At 31.3% G+C, this 21,131-nt stretch overlaps 1 protein-coding gene across 1 annotated transcript in view; it reads right to left on the reverse strand.

Moving 5' to 3' along the window:
• Nucleotides 1-1,112: 1,112 nt before the first annotated feature.
• LOC145294218 (small nuclear ribonucleoprotein F) overlaps nucleotides 1,113-21,131 on the reverse strand; it is a 28,468-nt gene continuing 8,449 nt past the window's right edge. Inside the window, exons 2-4 of the mRNA XM_080141328.1 lie at nucleotides 16,465-16,590; nucleotides 8,196-8,260; nucleotides 1,113-1,279 (exon numbers count right to left, since the gene is read on the reverse strand). Of these exons, the coding sequence (XP_079997454.1) occupies nucleotides 1,213-1,279; nucleotides 8,196-8,260; nucleotides 16,465-16,590 (258 nt within the window). The 3' untranslated portion in view covers nucleotides 1,113-1,212. The remainder of the gene's footprint in view (nucleotides 1,280-8,195; nucleotides 8,261-16,464; nucleotides 16,591-21,131) is intronic.

Here is a 21,131-nt window from a genome sequence, read left to right on the forward strand (position 1 = left end):
CCGTTTTTCCCTTGTGCAGTGATCTAAATTTGGCCTTAAATTTCCTCAGGATTCACAACTGTACAAAAAAGATGTCTATACATGCATCACCAGAAACTGTTTCACAGACGATTTTGATTAAACAGGACAAGGGCCGCTTTCTTAATCAGGATCCTTGGACGTTGAAGTACACTTCCAAATGCGTTCATAATGCAACAATTCAACAGATGCTAAGCTATTATGTCCTTTTCTTTGTAAGTTTCTGTTTCATTACATGACAAGTGAAACATGCTCAGTTAATGCTTTGCCGATTTTACTGAATTCTCCTGTACACAAGCTGATGTGGATTGTAACATGATAGGAATCAAGTGAAATGTAATTATTTGTAAATAAACATTGGCTCTTCCAACAATTCCTGATTATATCTTGTTTTTGTTTGCGATCAACATGGAAGTAATTAAACAGTTTGTCAATATCTACCACTACTTTTAAATCTGCTTCAAATGTGCACAAAGCCAAAGAATGAATGACAGTGCAAATTCACTATGTGTGTGTGTGTGTGACAGGGTTGTACCTAAACAGTATAGTCATTATGGCAGATTGATCTGATCGCATGTTCATTAATTTCATTATCAGATGATTCTTTGGAGGTGGTGGTGGTCTTTTTTTTTTTTTTGTAATCTTTAAAGGGAGCGTTTCATATTTTTGATTCACTGCTATTCTCATCTTAAGTACATTTATTTCTTTTATTTTGAACACTGTCGGTATGTAATCGTCTCTGACAAAGTTTTTCCACACTGGTTTGCATCAGGCAGTAAAGAAGTAAACAGACATTTGCCTTAATTAAAAAAAAAAAAAAAAGATTAGTCATCAGAATACAGTTCTCACATCAATGATAATGGGTATTATAAATTAGTATTATTGCTTTCTTTAAATTGTCTAGGATTAAAGGTTCAATGTAGGGAAAGATCATTAGTGAATCTCCTTATAGTGTTCAATAAATGGCCATTAAGTACTGAGATAAAGGATAATAACCAACAGAAAATATAATGCTATAATAAATTTTTTGAAAATCACATTTCAGTAACTGAGCTAAAACTAATGAAAGAAAAGTAAAAACAAAACAAATTAAAAAAAAAAAAAAGTGGTTTGCTTTATTGGTGAATGTATGATGAAAATCAAAGATGAAAAATGCCTTTAAAATGTCTTTTTAACAATATACATGAATCATAATCAGTCTTTCATTTCCCCTTCTTCATCTTCTTCGTCCACACCTCGTATATACAAAACGTTGTTACATCTGAAAGAGAAAAAGAAAGGTTGAGGAGTGATGGGAAAAAAAAAAAAAAAAAAAAAAAAAAAAAAAAAAGGAAAGTTTTAATTTAGTTAGGGTAGATTAGAACTTTTCTTAAAAACAAAAAAAAAAAAAAAACATTTTCTCAACATCTAGTAGAATACAAGAGGAACATGTTATCACGGCATCTCTACGGTTTCAATTTTTTTTTTTTTTTTTTACTCTTCCATTTTTTTTCTAGACATACTAAAACCAGCGATTGATTTGTTTTTGTTTGTTTATAGATTTAATGATAAATCTGAAATTAGAAATCCAAGCACTTGAGTGTATTTTGAAAAGTTTGTTTTTCTTTATTCAAATTTAGATTATTCTTTGAAGTTGGCCAAGAAAAAAATTGTCTTACAGAACATTTTGTGATCTGAAATGCCATTCTAACTTACTTTGTTGAAGGTTTGTTTTTTGTTTTGTTGGTTGGTGATGTAAATGTGCATAAACTTCTTTTCTTAAATTTCGTATACATTATTATTACATTTTTTATACAAAAAATTAGCCTCGATAGTTTCAATAATAGAAAACTCCTCTCACGTTTTTGTATCAAAACCTTTACACAGGGGAGATAATTAGTCTTTGTCGAGTAAAAGGAAATCAATTGTGTGTGATATCGATCAATTGATGCCTCTATTCAGTCTCAAGAGACAAATAACAAGGAGAGGTCCAGGAGAACCGGAAACAATGCTGAGATAAGCGGAAAGTACATACACCACTTGGAATTCGCAAATGGTCACCCATTTTAGTACTGCATGTAATATATATATATATATATAGAGAGAGAGAGAGAGAGAAAATAAAAAGGAACAAACCGTATTATGTGTTCATCAACGTTTCGTCTTTATTTCGAGACTTCCTCTGGATGAATGAGATTAAGAAACCAAAAAATATACCAGTACAAAATATTTGAAAATGTTTCACGTGCACAGTGTGACGCAGTTCTATTTGAGAGAAACAGAAAATTGATGCTGGAAATTCAAAAAGGAGGGGGGGGGGGCTGGCGCCGTTAAAGAGGAGGAAATTTTAGTGACGTCATATAGTCGTTAATATAATTTTAAAACTATGAACGCAAGTTTATATTCTTATTGGGAAAAAGATATATAAAATATAAACTTGCGTTCATAGTTTTAAAATTATATTAACGACTATATGACGTCACTAAAATTTCCTTCTCTTTAACAGCGCCATCTTAATCTCATTCATCCAGAGGAAGTCTCGAAATAAAGACGAAACGTTGCTGAACACATAATACGGTTTGTTCCTTTTTATTTTCTCTATTTTGTCGGAATACTATTTCCATTACTTTCATCATATATATATATATATATATATAGATAGAGAGAGAGAGAAACAGATAGAGCTTGGAATCTTCAACTTGATGTTTAAAAAAAATAAATAATAAACTTGAATGTTATCTTTTTTAAACATTTATAAAACTGATCATCGCTTGTCAGTTTTATTCATTATACCACAAGTCCTTGCAAGACATAACGGATATAAGTGCAAAGTAATAATCAGTTCAAAGTGACAGACTTTTGGAGATTGAAAGTTCAATCCTCAGTATGGTAGATATTAGGAATAGTATGACAAATTTCTCAGACTTCTACCTGTTCATGGCTGACAAAACAACAAGCTACTTCTCTGCATTAAATGAAGGGTTCCATTTAAAATTCCATACAGATTTTTGAGTTTGACAAGATGAACCTTAAAATGGTTGGAGATAATATTGGCTGAAAAGTTATGAGGATAACACCGAAAATGAGAAAAATAGTCTTAATAATCCAAGATATTAGGCCTTTTAGAATTTTAATATACTTCACCTGAATCTATGAAACTGCAGTAAAGTGTTTAAAGCCAAATTTATCTCTTTCGTATAAATATATATAAATGACCTTGTCTGTCTGAGGAACGGTCTCTACCAAACTCCTGTCAATTTTTGATCTATAAACTTGAAACTTGATAAGGAGTTTGGACCTATGAAACAAATTCAATTTGGTTTTTAGCTAGTAAAAATAGCTGATATATAGTCAAAATTGAATAAAATTGGAACTTGGCAGGTCTAAGTCATTTTGAAGTGCTTTTCTACACATGCACAAATATACAAATATATTTAAAAATTTTTTTATATGTGTATGAACATTAGGGCAGGTCGATTTTGGAACCCCAGTGAGGCAATGGTGATGATAGTTGGGGTTTGACATAGACCTACACAAAATATTTTTCTCAAAATCGTTATCTTTGCTTGAGGAAATGACTTTAAAAGTTGAAAAATTGAAGTGATTAAAAGTTTTTCGGTGAATTGTCAAAAAACAATCCATACTGTTAAGAAAATAGAATCATTATTTAGAATAATTTTTAAACTACATTTTTAAATAAAATGAGTGAGGATAATGAATTAATAAAATAAATATTAAATGTAAAGGCAAAATTATGTTTTTTAAATAATAACGACCAAAGTTCGCTTTTTCATTTCAGGAACTTTTTTTGGGTGGAAACATTTTAGATTTCACCGTCGCAAAACACGCTCGTTATTGATATTGAAAATTAATGTTTGTTTATTATTTAATTTGAAAACATTACGATTTAGGCTTAATTATTTCGAAAGGAAAAACGAAAAGGACTTGTTTAATATATATATATTATATTTCAAGTGTCTGCAGCGAATTTAAACATATTTGTTTTATCTTTTTTAATTTGTTTTTCTATTAGGTTGACACAAAAACAATGTCATTTTTTGACGTTCAAATGAATGTCAAAAACATTATTTTTGCACCAACCTAATATTCCACATCAAATTCTATTTTAAATTTTTATTAAAATATAGTAATACTCCAGTTTTATATTAAAACAACAACAAAAATATAGTCCATACAATTTTATTCTACACATTCTTTACGAAACATAAATCACGTAAATTTTCACGTTTTTCTACTTAATAAAAAATACTTTGCAGAAAATTAGTGTCAAATTTTAATTTCTTTTACTTTTAGGGAGTAATTGTTTTTAAGCAGTGTTTTTCTTCAAAAATTATAGTTTTAAAATCAGATAACCCACAAAGATTAATACAAGTAAATAAGGTTTAAAGGTTTTTCGTTATTTGTGCATCTATGTTATTGTGCTAAAATAACTTTGTTATTTAGAAAGCCATTCTTTAATGGGAATAAGGTTGTATTGTAACTATTCTGTACTTTCACCTAAAAATTTAATAAACAAAAATTTCATAAAAATTGAATTTAACTTGAAAATACTATTAAAAATAGCATAGTAACATAGATGCACAGCACTGGTTTTTTAAACTCTAAACACTCATTTAAAATGGCACAGCTACAGCAAGAATGAATCTCTTTATGGATAAATTCAGGTTATCGAAGGCGGAGTTAAAATCTGCTAAAAATGTCTAAACTAAACATTATTATGCCTTTGATTTGGTTTGATCCTCTCTTTTCAGCACATCTAATTCAACTCTACAAAGTTTTTCATTATTTCTTATAACTAGCACTTATTTTTTACGTATGAAACTGGAAGATAGCCTAATGCAGTTTCCTTCAGTTATAATCTATTTATTTATTTTACTTTTCAGATTAGAATGTCAGTAAAAGCACGACGTTCAGTTTTAACCCGTGGTTCACAAAATTTGCTGGTCCACCTTGTCATTTGGATGAAACAACACCCCCAACTTCACGACAAGTTATCCAGTTTAGTTATTTCCTCGAAAACAGTTATCCCCACTTAAAAAATAGTGAGATTTCTAAGTTAATTGCCAAGGAAATAATTAGTATTCGGCAAGCAGTCAATCCACAATTGCCCTTGTTAAGGTAACATTGTATAGGACAGAAGGTCAATAAATTTTGCTATAAGAGGGCCAAACAGATTGATTGCTGCAAGAGATTTTCTGTCAAAGTGAAAAGAATGAAGGAACAGCTAGACAGACTGTTTGATATATTTTCTTGTAGCTGTAAACTTTCTGTCTTGAGATGTGATGACTTTGCAGTAAAGTGCAAGACGGAAAAATGTCAAACAAGGCACATAATCTGCACTTGTCCTAAACAAGGAGGTAAAATCAATTGTATAAATTTACCTGCAATTATGTTCCTTTTTTGTAGAAAATAAAATAATATATTGGTATTTATTATGTAATCTGGCTCTATTATTAAATATGCAAATTTTCCAATTTTCAGGTTCCACTAGAAGAACTGCCATTTACAACAATTTTTAAATTAATTGATGGAACAACAAAAAGCCTAACAACATTTACTGGTCCTTTGGGGAAACTTTGTATTAATAATTATAAAGATTTGCCTCAAGTAGAATTCTAAAAAATTAGTGTCTCTCCTGATCATCATTATCTGACAGCAGAAGAAACAAATAATTCAAGTGTGAAGACCAGAGGCTATTTTTTGAGTATGCTGTTGGCATTTCTTGTGAAGAAGTTAACTTAAGAAAATTGGGCCCTTGAATCAAGGAAGATGACTAACATAAGCCACAAGATTAATGTGTTTATGGACTAGAGCTGTCTATCCTCAAACACTATGATAAATTAAACAATTGGAATTTACCCAAACGATAGTTTTATTCATATTACATCGCAAAAATATAAAAAAAATAAGTGTTTTCAAATAATAATGTTTTTGTGTTGTTTTTTTCCAGAAACAGTGAACAACTAAAAAAAAAAAAAAAAAAGATAACTGCCATCAATTTTGCAGCCACACACTGGTAAAATTTGATTGATTTTTCTCAAAAAGTTGTATATGAGCAGGAAGCAAGACACAGACACATTATTACAAAGTCATTGTGCCAGAAAATTAGACCTTCATTTTCCTCGAAAGGAAAGTATACAGAACAATTTAGTTTTATTATAACAGTTTATGTTATTGAATTTAATAAAAAATTAAAATACATGGTTCTGTAACTTGTATCAAGTTGTTATATCGTGTAATACATCTCCACATATCTTTTTGAATTGTGAAATTTAAAAGACTTAGTTGCTAATTAGCTTTTTTTACCATTTTTGTTTAATCAATGCAGTAAAAGTTGAGATATTTTGCTAGGTGTGATTCATAATTAAAATTATAATTCATGTATATACTTTTCTTTCAACGTATTTCATATAAGTATATCAATTTTAATTGAATATTTTACAAAAATAGTGAAATTTCAAAGTCAGTGTTGTGAAAAATGCTATGAAAATGAAGGATTTTTCAGCATTGTTCTACACGATTTGATGGGAATCTAATTTTTGGTAGCTGTTCTTATCACATCAAATCCCAACTATCATCACCAGTGCCATGTTGATTTTCTGAAAAATGTTGCAAATCGACCTGCCCTAATGAACATGGCTCAGGGGGTAAAGAATAAGACTGGAGAGCTACGTTTTGGTTTCGATTCTTGCTGATGACACTTAAGTCATTTTTTTCTTTTTGAAATCATTATTATATATTGGGTACAATATAATAATCCATAGAGAATTGACCCTATAAGAAGTAGGAATTCTGCATAAATTAAAATATATTTAAGCATATTTTATAACCAGACAATGCTGGGAGGTCTGCTAGTTATAAATAAAGCTCTATCCGACAGAATATTGAGATGTATATATGTTCCTTATCTCTTTGTGACTTACCCATGATTCTTTTATTTAGCTATAATTACATTGGCCAGATAAAATGTTCCCTTTAATGTTTAGAAATATAAGATTTTTAGAATCAAGGGAAATAAAGATTTGCAAATCAAGGGAAATAACTCATGAAGTGATTACTTCCCGTTAATGTTTAAGAATATTAAGTAAATTAAAATGTTTTCAGTTTTCTTACCTAATATATTTTCAGAAATAAATCAATAAAAATTAAAAAAAATGTTTCTTGTTCAGAATCCCCCCTAAATTAAAAAATAAAATAAAGAAAAATCTGTGACAAAACGGAATATTCCAAAAAATCATGTAAATTGGTCAGATGGTTTTATTTATAAATACATAAGAAAAAAAAAAAAACTTCATCAATTTACGTGATTTTTGGAATAAGATATCTTTGTTTCATCACAGGCATGTAAATAATGCATATATTTCTTTATTTTTTTGATATAGCAGAAAATTGTGGACAAGAATCTGAAATGATGCATGTAAATATCATTTTTTGAGGATGTCAAGCATTTTATGTGACAGGAAACATTGGGGATTGAATTGTATTTGTTTACTTCTAAAATCTCATTTTTTCCTCTTAAAAAAAAAGATGAAGTCTCAGAATTAACAGGGCTTGCTCTGCTTTCTAATTGTATTTGCCCATAAAAAAAAAAAAAAAAAAAAAAAAAAAAAAAAAAAAATCCAACTAATGACCAAATGCTGCATCCACCAAATCTTTGTTCACACAATACTTTTCTACGGGTGCAAAACCTGGTCCCATACGAGTAGCCAACATTCAAAGACTGGAAGTCTTCGATCGGTGGTGTTTTTGCTGCACTCTCAGGATTTGTCTCTGATCACACCCCAAATGCAACAATCCATGCACGATGTAAGCTTCCTAGATTAATCAAGAGGTTCCGATAGTTTCGGCACACTTCATCATCCACTAACTGATCTGATTTAAAAGGCAATAGCACCAATACTGCTAGCGGGAGGACACAAGAAAGGTGATGGTCAACTGAGAACATGGCTCGCAATTGTCAAGGCTAACTCGGAAGCTATGACTGATCCACATGTTTTCTGTGTGTGATGATGCAATTGTGAACAGCTAGAGTATGCTGAGAATTCAGCAGCAGAGAGACCTGAATGGACTGCTTTGACTAATGATGCGGTGAATTCACTTAAAGCTGTTTTAACCACTCTGGGTGAATGCCATCACAAGTACAAAAGTAAGCAAGCTAAAAAAAAAAGTTGATTTACCTGAGAAGGACTTCGCCTAAGTTACCGGCTAATGCACCGTCGATATATTCTTCTGTGTTGGCCAACTGAAAAAAATAATGGAAAAATTAAAAACTTTTAAAAGGAATCAGAAATGTCATAAAATTATGCAAACAGCAAAACAAAATTTTATTTTTTCACACACATTCAAATATTTTGATTGGTAGATCTGTCGACTGTCATGTTCAAGTTTGAAATGACATTTCTACAATTAAATCTGAAAACTGAATGCATGTATATTAATTTAACCAACACATCAAAAAAAAAAAAAACAAAAAAAAACATTGCACATAACATTCACATAATCAATCTGACTAACTACGGTTGTTCCAAAAGTAAAGTTTCTTATTTCATTATTTTTTACTCAAAAAGTAAAAGAGCTATGAAGACAGGAGTGGTATCATTAAAACAAGCAACCTTTTTTACACCAGAATTTATTTTTCTACATAATCATCATTCTCAATGCACTTTTGCTAGTAATGAATGGTGCCTCAGTCGGAAAAATCTGGCTCACATTATGTTGCCAATCTGAAATTGATGAACTCATCTCCTAACTACTGACATCAGCTTCTTAAGCGTTCAACAGGTACTGTTAAATATTGATTTATTCAATTTAAAATGACATCTCTGCTTCTGACATACGTCCATGACAGGGGTTACTTTCTTAGTCTCACAAGATCAATGCCTGCAACAGAAAGATAAAACTTTCAGGTCATGAATGCATAAGTTCAGTTATCAAAATAATGCAATTTGTAATCTCATCTGATCTATTCGGGCAGAATAAAAATAGGAGACAATACTTTTGGTTAGACATACTACACCAATCTTAAGGCATACTATACCAATTTTAAGCTGGGTGAATCAATGTGAAATCATGTTTCTGAACTTTTTGATTCCAGGTTGATAATTAGTATTATTTGAATTATTCATACACCTGAAAATACAATCACGAATTACTTAGTATTTCTACCAAGTCATGGCCAACGGAATAAGAGCATGTTAACCCAAGGTTCCATTTAAAATTCTATGCAGATTCTCAACTTTGACAAGATGCATCTGAAGAAGGCCAGAAGTTACATCAACCAAAATGTGTAAATAACAATTAAGATGAAAACACTCGTTTGAATAATCCAAATCAAACACAGTAATGGGAACTAATTTTTAATTGTGTTTTTTTTTTTTAAATTTTCCAATAAATAAAAAGTTTAACTATTTTTTTTTACATTTTCTTACAACCCTACATTATTTTCTTTCCTATCATAACAGATACTACCCTACCCTTTGATACTACTTTCCAACCAAGTACAATGATCACAAATAATAGAGATTTGGCTTCAGACATGATACAAAAATCTATTATTAATAGATACAGTAGCATCCAAAACTAAGGTACAAAACTTTAAAACCTAATATTTGTTGGAAATAACAACTGTGAAAAGCTGAAATTTTGACAACTGGTAGTCGTTATAATCCATAATAACATACTAAAATTTGAATCATTTGCAAAGGGTAGAAAAAGAATAATTTATTTTCAAAATAGGAACATTCAAAAGTAAGGGACAAAATTGAGAAAAACAATGTAAACAGTATGCTATATTCAAATTTTTTGATTTCCTCTAAAGAATAAGTCTTACTTAGTCATTTGTAAACGTTGCATCAGCTGGCACCATGGCGAAATGCCAAAAACTTGATTACTCTGTTAGACAAGCTATTGTGAAGCTACACAAGGAAAAGCACACCATACAAACATCAGTGCATGGACAGGCTGTACTTACCAGAGAGAAGGTGGTTTAGGCCTCACTGAAATAAACCACGCATACCAAACTTCAGTGGTAAGCATAGGCCAATATATCAAATGTTCTTCTGACCCCAAAATAAAAATGGTGAATGAACATCACACCAAATGTTTTGCCCCAGCAGACATCAACTACAAAGCTTGGTGAAAATTTCAGTGGTAACACACTGGACAACACAATAGAAGAATATGACAATCCAGCAACCCTAATCGCCCGAAAGAAGAAAAAGGAGTATACAAAAAGGGAACTGAAGACAAGACTAGAAGGATGGCAACAACATAAGAGAGCAGGCAGGTTCATGGAAGAACTGAACCAGAGCTACATTGACAAGGAGGCCTCACTACAATGGCTTAAAAGTGATAAATTTCCATTTGATGAAGAACGATTAATTATAGCTGCACAAGACCAAGGCTTACTCACAAATGGATTTAAGAAAATAGCTGGTCTACAAAAAACCGACTAATGCAGATTCTGTCACTTAGCTGTTGAAAGACAAGCCACCCAATGTCTGGATGCAAGATCCTTCTAGCCGATGGTCATTACACTGCTCGCCACAACAAAGTATGTAAATACTTACATTGGAAGATCCGTGGAGAGATGCAACTAGATAGGTTGTCGAACATCTGGGAACATGAACCACCACCGATATCAAATGGAATAGTAACAGTGTTCTATGACAAAGACATACAGGCAGGCAGATACATAACAGACAAGGCCATCAAGCCAGATATAGTAATATGGAACAAGCCCGAAAGGACTGGACTCATTATCGACGTCACAGTTCCAAACGACTTTGGCCTTAATAGAGCAGAACGGGAAAAGATAAAATATCAGGACCTAAAAAATTATCTAAAAACAACATGGTCTCTGAAAGAAATAAACATTATACCAGTTGTGACAGGAGCAACTGGCCTAATAAAAAAGAACCTTCAAAAATACTTAGAAGCAATCCCTGGAAAACCAAGCTGTAAGGAAATACAGATAGCAGCCATAAAGGGAACAGTGTCTATTCTTAAAAGAGCCTTCGGATATAAATTTAAACTATAATAGAATCGAGTGTTAGCCCCAGGAAGGAGCCCCTTGATCTCTTCAAACTAACAAAAGTAAAATAAAAAAAATAAAAAATTAGAGAGATTTCAGAGAAAGTGAAACATTCCAAGAGTGTTGTAGGCAGGGTTGTTAAATCCTACAATGATACTGTTATATGATACTAGACTACCCGTGATCCATTGGGTCAATATGTTATATTAGCTATGGAATTCATGTATAAGCGTGACACTTGTGACGTAAAGAAAATAGTTTTTTTTTTACATAACAGAAACACTTCTATGAAAGTATATTAAAATGAAAAAAGAATATAGATAGATTTCTATGAGTCATTCTGTTAATTATAATTGATTATTTTTGAAAAAAAAAAAAAAAAAAAAAAAAAAAAATTTTTTTTTTACAGTATCTGAATAATAAGTGGTTGGCCATACTTATAGGTAAATGTGCACTGAACAGATACCATAATACTTATTATAGTTAAATTCAAATTTTGAAATATCTGCTTTTTTTTTTTTTTTTTTTTTTTTTTTTTTTTTTTTTATCGTTCATTTCTATATTACGTTTAAGTTATTTTAAACCCCACTCTTCTCATGTTAAATAATAATTTTGAAATAATAAAGTTAATATTTCAGTGCGCAGGTCATGCGCACATGAGCAACCGGACGTCATAAACCGGAAAGTGGTTTACATACATCGTTACAAGATCATTTGAGTTTTATAATTATATAGATAGTTAGTGCTTTTAAAACTGGCAGACCCCATAAAACTTCGGCAAGAGAAGATCGAATAATGCAGCGTATGCCATTAAAGGACCGTTTTAAGGCTTTCACAGAAATTAAAAGGGTTATGAATAGTACCTCATCTGTTAATGTGTCAAGACAGACTGTTTCTAGACGACTGCAAGAAATAGGGCTGTTTAATCGAACCCCAGAGAAGAAACCACTTGTTAGTTCGAAGAATAAGAAGAGAGTAGAGTTTGCACACAGGTATGTAATTTGAATATATGAAAATTGGGCAAAAGTATTTTTCAGTGATGAAAGTAAGTTTAATTTATTTGGAAATGATGGAAAAAACAATGTAAAGAGACGTATTGGTGAAAGATAAAATGCAAAGTGCACTAAGAAAACTGTCAAGTATGGGGGCGGAAGAGTCATGGTATTTGGAATGTTTTCTAGCCAAGGTACACCACCTCTTGTCTGGTTACAAACTCGTGTAAACGTGAAGATCTATAAAAAATATCATTCAAGATCATGTTGTGCCAATCATACAGAATTCAGGTTTCGATAGGGCTACCTTTATGAAAGATAATGCCCCATGTCACAAAGCAAAGGTGGTAATGAGTTACCTTAGCGAGCAAGATTTCCAAATTATGAATTGGCCACCGCAAAGTCCTGACTTAAATCCAATAGAAAATCTTTGGAAGACCTTAGGAGTGAAAGTTATGGAAAGAAATCCCACTAACACAGAGGGTTTGTGGGTGAAGCTTCAAGACGAATGGTCTAAAATTAGTATCAAGGATTGTCAAGAACGGATTCGTTCTTGTAGTCGAAGATGTGTAGCCGTCATTGAAAGCAAGGGCTCATTTACTAAATATTGATTGTACATGTATTTTTATTCTTTTTTGGCTGTTTACATTGTTTTTTTTTTTTAATTTTATCCCTTACTTTTGGACGTTCCTATTTTGAAAATAAATAATTGTTATAATTCTTTTTCTATCCTTTGCAAATGATTCAAATTTTAGTATGTTATTATGGATGATTACTACTACCAGTTGTCAAAATTTCAGCTTTTTACATTTCTAACAATATTAGGTTTTAAAATTTTGTACCTTAGTTTTGAACGCTACTGTATATGGTCACTTTTATTTATAGATAAAAGTAAATCATATGCCTGAATTTTTGAGATGACAATTGATAAACCAACTTTCTTCAAGTGTATCTTGTCAAAATTTGCAAGGACCCATATTGTGTAACAAAGTAGTAATACACACGGACGAAAAAACGCTTTGGATAATCACAGATTTCAAGGTAGTTCTACTAAAATAGCCATATTTTTTAAACCAAAGCACTTCAAGTCTTCAAATTACTACTGTTTTGTTCGGAAATGAATATACTTTCAAATGAATTAATAAATATGAATGTACATTATATATTTTAAGAGTTTTAAGCAAATAAAGTGATAAAAATGTGAACGTCATAAAATGGCGTTTTCGGTAAGGTTTTGTAATGACCCCCCCCTGTTTTCTAAAGGTCCGTACCGTGATTGTATGAAGAATTTCGTCATGAAATTTGGGAATCAATAAGAAGAGGTGTTAATCTTAATACTGTCAAGTGTCCAAAATATTTTTGACCATTTCTTTTTTTGTCGTGTTAAAAATAAGACTTTAATATGCCGAGTATCGAACATTTTGAAAAAAAATTCTTCGGACACCCAGTAGTAAGTAAATCAATCTTTTTACTATCTTTATCAATTAAAAGTATTATTTTATGTTGAGTAGGACCGCGGTAATTGATAATTTAAAAGGACCTACCCGAAAAAAAAAATTGTTTCTATTTCTCGAATTTGATCAAATGAAGTTAGTATTACTAGAAGCAGCAGCAGCAGCTCCAGCCTGTAGAATCAGCGATAGCACAGTATATAAACAAACAGGCGTTCTTTAATTTTTATTCAAGAACGAATAAAGAAAAACATGAAAATATGAATATAAATGTTCTTATGTTTAATTAGAGCTATTTTGTTATCAGAATAACATTAGTTTAGAACTATTCGGTTTTCAGAATGTATAATAACAACAATCCCAACCAATTCGGCATTATGAATCTGTTGCAATTTCTCACATTTTTCGTCAAATTTAAAAACATGGTTAAAAAAAAAACAAAATAAACTTTTGTAGATATATAGCTTGCATGCACTTTTATTCTTTAAATTAGTTTTGAACAGCGAATTAAAACAATGTTTTACTGCGAACAGCCACAAATGTTTTTTTTTCAAAATCAAAATAAGTATCAAAATCTCGTTTATACATAGATTCGAAAAAGTTGTCAAAAAACAAATATATAACAAATAAATGTTATCAAAGGCAAGATAAGTTACTTTTCTACCTAACTGGATAATTTTCTAGTGTTTTTATTTAATGTAACATGTTTATTCAGCTCGAAAGACGTACAGTGTTTACCGATGTATTGGAAAATTAAAAATGGTGCCCGGCCCGACTCTCTTTGACACGGTAAGTTTGAGAAAAGGAGTTAAAAATTAAAAAAAAAAAAACTATACAAAATACTGTTAAAAACTCACCAAATATATGTCAGCCTATGTCACGGTAACATATATTGAGCGAGTTTCTAGCAGTATTTTGTCTACTTTTTTATTTTTAACTCTTTTTCCCAAACTTACCGTTTCAAGAGAGTCGGGCGCCATTTAAAATTTTCCAAAACATCGGTAAACACTGTTTTCAAGCTGAATAAACATGTTACATTAAATGAAAACACTAAAAAATTATCCAGTTAGGTAGAAAAGTAACTTGCTTTTGATAACATTTATTTGTTATATATTTGTTTTTTAGACAACTTTTTCGAATCTATGTGTATAGTAATACAAACCCTCAAAATCTATATCAATATTCTTGAAATTTTAAAAGCAGTTAGAAAACACATCAAACTACAATTAGGAAGCTTTTTATTTCGTTAATTTTTTTTTCTACTTATTAAGCGAAAGATATTTTTACAACCTGCTCCAGCGTAGTATAAACGGCCTATGGAATTAACACCTTCAACCTCGAAAATAGAAATCAACAAATTTATGGAATTTTCTTTGAAATTTCGCAACGCAGTTTCTTATTAAATTAAAACTAAATATATAATATAAAGCCAATAATTATGAACCGCTAACAGTAAATATGAGTGATGAACGCTCTCTTTGAAAAAAAAGCTCTCTTAACTTCACCTCTAATCCAAATTATGTGTGGCAAGTCTCCTCCTAAAACACTCTTTAACCCTAACAATAACACTAAGTTCGAGTGGCAAGCCCCCCCCACCAAAATACCTCTGTAAGCCACATACAAGCATCTAAAACAAACAAACAAAAAATAGATCCTTCCTTAAAGAAAAATACACATAAAAATAAATTGGTTAACTGTCCTAAAATGCTAGAATGGCCAGGAAATGGTGAATTATTTTACATTAAATTTTTGTGAAACTAACCGCTCCCCCCTCTAATATTGTTTTTGTTAGCTTTGTCTCTGTCAAGTTTTCAGTATGTTCACACATAATTTTCCTTAGCCCTACAATTAATTCAAAGTCCGAATGGCAACCCTCCACATATTGTCATTGCATAGAAACCCTCTTAAAACTACACATAATCATCTTAAAAAAAAAAAAAAGCATGCATATTTTCCCATAGAAAAAAAAACAGTTAACTGCCCTAAAATGCTAGAATGATCTGTAATAGAAAATTATTTTACATTCAATTCTAAAATAATTTGTTTATCTTTCATTAAAGTTTTTCATGCCATTTTATACATAATTTCCTAAAAAGGTAGAATCACATTTTGGAGGGGTGGTCAGAAGGAGTTGAGTGGGGTTAAACAGAAGGTGTTAATCTACAATAATACCAAAGAAATATTGCAATATATTCATTTTTAAATGGTCTTATGTTTAGATTTAAGTTTTTTGTACATAAAGCACATTACAATTCAACTTAGAGTTCTCCAACTTCTTTTCTGTTTATGGATACATGGCATTTTTAAGGAATTGCTGCATATTTATGCACATTTACTGCAGATTATTTGGAAACCATAAACTTTGGGAGATTTTCAGTTGCATATTCTGATTCCTTGTACAAAAATACACTTATACAGTAAATTTCATTTCTTAGTCTTGTGTTTTAACAAAGATATGACATTTTTACTGAAAAAGTAGTGTAAAAAATGTGACGAAACGCATATGGTCTTAAAGAGGGGAAATATCCAAACGTGTGAGGCACAAAAATAGCCATAACTTCCTTAATTTTAATCAGATTTTAAAAATTTAAAAAGATTCTTTCTTAGCTCATCAAGCTCTTTCTATGCATACCAATATTGAAATATTTCAAGCTATTTCAATTTTTTCATGTGTATTGCTAAACAAAGTATTAAGTAAAATGCAATTTTAAGTGACGCTCTTCTGGAGGTTCAAATCCTCTGGGCGGAGGATATGAAAAACATGATAGAAAATTACTAAAGACTCCTTTCCGGTCATGATTGACGGAATGAAAGCGTTAAATAAAGCTTAAATAAAGGACTCCGTCTAAAATTCTGTGCAGATTCCCAAGTTTGACAAGAGAGGTTACATTGGCTGAAACTGTGCAAATAGCACTTGAAATGAAAACAGTAGTTTGAATAATCAAAATAAAAATATTTTTTAAAAATTTACCTGTAAGTTCATGTATCCATCCACAGACACCAAATAACCTTTATATTCCATGCCCCATTTTAATTTGATGATGACTGGTTTCCCCGTAAGCCCGTTTAAGAACGGCTTAGGGTTAATTGGCATAGTCTGGAAAGAAAAGCAAAAACAAATGTGAAAGTATTTTATTCAACCATAAACAAAATTGCATAAATATACCAAGTGGCTTGGCAGCAGCATACATACATGTACATATACGTACGACTTGTTTGGTAACATCAACATGTTGTACAGTCAGAGAAACTGGAGAGTGAAATAAGGACTGATTGTTCATATTATTTGCACTACCAGTCTCAGCTTGAGTGTTATTTTTACAACATTTCGGTTGATGTAATCTCCAACCTTTTTCAGGTGTATCATGTTGAACTTGGGAATCTTTCTATGAGACTTAGGAATTTGCATAGAATTTCAAACGGAACCCTTTATTTAATCCACTGGAGAAACATGCTCTCATTTTATCAGCCATGCTTGGGTAGAAGTTTAATTTTATCCATTACACCACTGGTCCTTGCGGATTAAATAAAGGGTCCTTTTTGAAATTATAGAGTTCAACAATATACATTTGAAGAAAGTTGGAGGTTATATATAAAAATAACACCTAAGATGAGAACAGTAGTCCAAAGAATCCAGATAAGAAAAAAAAAAAAAAAAAATGTTATCCTGTTCATTTTGTCTTTTACAGTAAACAGGGGTTATGTACCCTGTGACAAAATTGTAGCAATTTAATTCCAAATTTTATTCATTGAAACTTATGAGAATCTCTTAGGCTAGAACTTTATTTCAACCCAAACAAGGCACGTTGGCACTAAGAAGATACTATGAATTAGGGACCATAACTACATGGACATCCTAAACTGGAAGTTGAGCAGCGAGGTATCTGTTCACACATTTATTCTACATAAAATATTTTTCATTTTAAATTAAAACTAAATTTTACTTAAAAATAAAAGTTGTTTAAAAATTGCTTAAATTGTCACACTAAAATATAAAAATAAAAATGTTTAAATAAAAAAAATGTTTAAATAAAAAAAATGTTTAAATAAAAAAATGTTTAAATAAAAAAATGTTTAAATAAAAAAATGTTTAAATAAAAAAATGTTTAAATAAAAAAAATGTTTAAATAAAAAAAATGTTTAAATAAAAAAAATGTTTATATAAAAAAATGTTTAAATAAAAAAATGTTTAAATAAAAAAATGTTTAAATAAAAAAAATGTTTGAATAAAAAAAATGTTTAAATAAAAAAAATGTTTAAATAAAAAAAATGTTTAAATAAAAAAAATGTTTAAATAAAAAAAATGTTTAAATAAAAAAAATGTTTAAATAAAAAAAATGTTTAAATAAAAAAATGTTTAAATAAAAAAATGTTTAAATAAAAAAATGTTTAAATAAAAAATGTTTAAATAAAAAAAATGTTTAAATAAAAAAATGTTTAAATAAAAAAAATGTTTAAATAAAAAAAATGTTTAAATAAAAAAAATGTTTATATAAAAAAATGTTTATATAAAAAAATGTTTATATAAAAAAATGTTTATATAAAAAATGTTTATATAAAAAAAATGTTTATATAAAAAAAATGTTTATATAAAAAAATGTTTAAATAAAAAAAATGTTTAAATAAAAAAAATGTTTAAATAAAAAAAAATGTTTAAATAAAAATAAATGTTTAAATAAAAAAAATGTTTAAATAAAAAAAATGTTTAAATAAAAAAAATGTTTAAATAAAAAAAGATGTTTAAATAAAAAAATGTTTAAATAAAAAAAATGTTTAAATAAAAATTTTTTTTTAAAGTTGTCATGAAATGCACGTGATGCGGCAAAGGATTTCGCTAAATTTGTGCCACTCGCTCTCTCCACATGAATTTTTTTTTTTTTTTTTTTTTTTTTATTCAATTTTCACCCCAAACAAGGCACAGTGCCACTTTGAAGCAGGGGGCTACTATTAGGGAATTAATTAGCGGGGTCATTATGAAGGGAGAAGAGTAGAAAGATGTCTGTTAACATTACACTTGAACTTCTGCATATCATTGCAGTTGGGAAAGCAGAATCCCGGAAGGGAGTTCCAAAGACCCGCAGTTCTGGGGAAGAAACTATTGGAGTAAAAGGCTTTCTTGCACCTAGGGATCTCCACTGTAAAGGGATGAGACTTAGTAGCTTGTCGGGTTTGTCGGGGGCAGTCACGTCGGGGAGGTACAAGTGTTTGCAGTTCGTCAGAGCATTCACCATTAAAGTATTTGTAGAACAGGCAGAGGGACGCAACATCTCGTCGATGGGACAGAGGTTGAAGCCCAGATGACAGTTCAGGACCTATCAGGTTTGCGACTCTTTTTTGAACCCTGTCCAGGAGCGAGAGACAAGCAGCAGATGCACCAGCCCAGATGTGACAACAGTACTCCATACATGGGCGAATGGTTGCCTTATAGAGGTATAGGATACTGGCAGGCGTAAGTAGTTTTCTAGCACGGTAGAGGGAGCCAACCTTCCTTGCAGCAGCCTTGGCAATGCTCTCAATGTATCTATTCCAGTTCATATTCCCTGTAAACGTTAGGCCGAGGAGTTTAAAAGAAGTACTTTCAGGCAATGTGTTCTTGGCCATTGCTATTGGTGGTAGAGAAGGTTTCTTGTAGTTATTGAAGGAAACAAGCTTAGTCTTAGCAGCATTGAATGAGACCAACCATTTTTGTCCCCATTCCACTACGGATTGGAGGTCATCCTCTAGTGTTTCTGCCATTTTCTTGGATATGTGTTCATTTGTTTTCCCCTCATATCTGTTATAGAGAGTGGTGTCATCGGCAAATATACCCATCTCCGAAACAATATTATCAGGGAGGTCGTTTATGAATATCAGGAACAATAGAGGTCCAAGGATAGACCCCTGAGGCACTCCCGCATTTATGTCATATTGTTTGGATGTACGTCCGTCGAGGACAACTTTGATTTTTCTATTACTTAAGAAGGATTTAATTACGTTATGAATTCTTCCAGTGATTCCATATGATCTAATTTTCCTTAGAAGACCATCGTGCCATACCCTGTCAAAAGCCTTAGATATATCAAGGGCCACCGCTCTACCCTCCCCTGTTTTATCCAATGAACGGTATATACGTTCAGAAACTACAGTTAAGATATCTGCTGTTGAACGGGCTTGCCTGAATCCATATTGTTTGTCAGTCAAGAGTTTAGCAGCTGTTAGGTGCTGGACTAGGGCTTTATTAACTAAGGACTCAAATATTTTGGCGAAAAGCGGGAGGAGGCTAATTCATAAAGATACAAACTAAACAGTTTTTTTTTTTCTTTTTTTACACAAGGTAGTTATCTCTTATTAAGGCCTGGAAGCTACTCGAGGATAAGGGTTATTGCGTGTACAGTAAATTAGTATTGGAGATTTTATAAAGTGTCTTACTTAAGGGGGCGGTTCATCAGGAATTGTTTATGTTGGACTTGAAAGCATAAAAGTTGTAGTCAGGTAGGAAACAGGCAAACGGAACAGAGTTCCACAGGCGTGCACTTCTAAGAAAGAAGCTTTGTTCATGGAATCTACGTTTTGGTTTTGGCACAGATAAGGGGTGGGAGAAATTTTTGACAGTGGTTTCAGCTAGACGGGTGTTTATTGTGAAAGATTGGCGAGGGGGGGACCAGAGATTTGAGCTCAGACGAGCACTTACCATGGAAGTAACGATAAAACAAAGACAGGCTCGCAACGTCTCTCCTGTGGGAGAGAGGTTGCAGGGACGAGAAAAGGGCATCCCTCACTAAGCTTATTTTGTACTCTGTCAAGGCAGGATAGGCTGTTTTTAGCAGCTCCTGCCCAGATGTGGCAGCAGCACTCCATCCTTGGATGTACTTGGCTTGTATATAGATAGACAATTGCATCAGCTGTGAAATATCTTCTGGAGTGGTAGAAGCGACCTTGGCTTGACGTAAGTGTTCCATTTCAGGTCAGGGGTAAAGATCAAGCCCAGAAGCTTATCAAAACAGGGAGCTTCCCCAGACGAAAGTCACTAAAGTCTCGTCAATCCATTCCATTTTGATTCGATCTTGGTTTTTGATCGCAAGGTCAAGACTGATTTTTGATCAACAAAATTGGTAACTAGTAGCCATATTTATATTTTTGGCTTATTGAATATTTACACATATTTAAATCATACATTTCTCGGGTTTCGAAGGGTAAAATAAATGAACTTTTTACATGAAATGACTCCTCATGTAATAATGTTTACGATAAGAAACATTTTTAATGCCTTATATATTTCTCATATAACCCGCAAACCCTTTTTACATGAAATGACTCCTCATGTAATAATGTTTACGATAAGAAACATTTTTAATGCCTTATATATTTCTCATATAACCCGCAAACCCTTTTTACATGAAATGACTCCTCATGTAATAATGTTTACGATAAGAAACATTTTTAATGCCTTATATATTTCTCATATAACCCGCAAACCCTTTTTACATGAAATGACTCCTCATGTAATAATGTTTACGATAAGAAACATTTTTAATGCCTTATATATTTCTCATATAACCCGCAAACCCTATTTAGCGACATCATCATTCAATTGTAATAAAATTTAAATCCTATGTATAAATTTTCTGGGGAAAAAACAATGGAAGTGGTGAGGAATAT

The sequence above is a fragment of the Euprymna scolopes genome, chromosome 2, assembly GCF_053919585.1.
Source record: "Euprymna scolopes isolate OS-2025 chromosome 2, ASM5391958v1, whole genome shotgun sequence".
NCBI lineage: Eukaryota > Metazoa > Mollusca > Cephalopoda > Sepiida > Sepiolidae > Euprymna > Euprymna scolopes.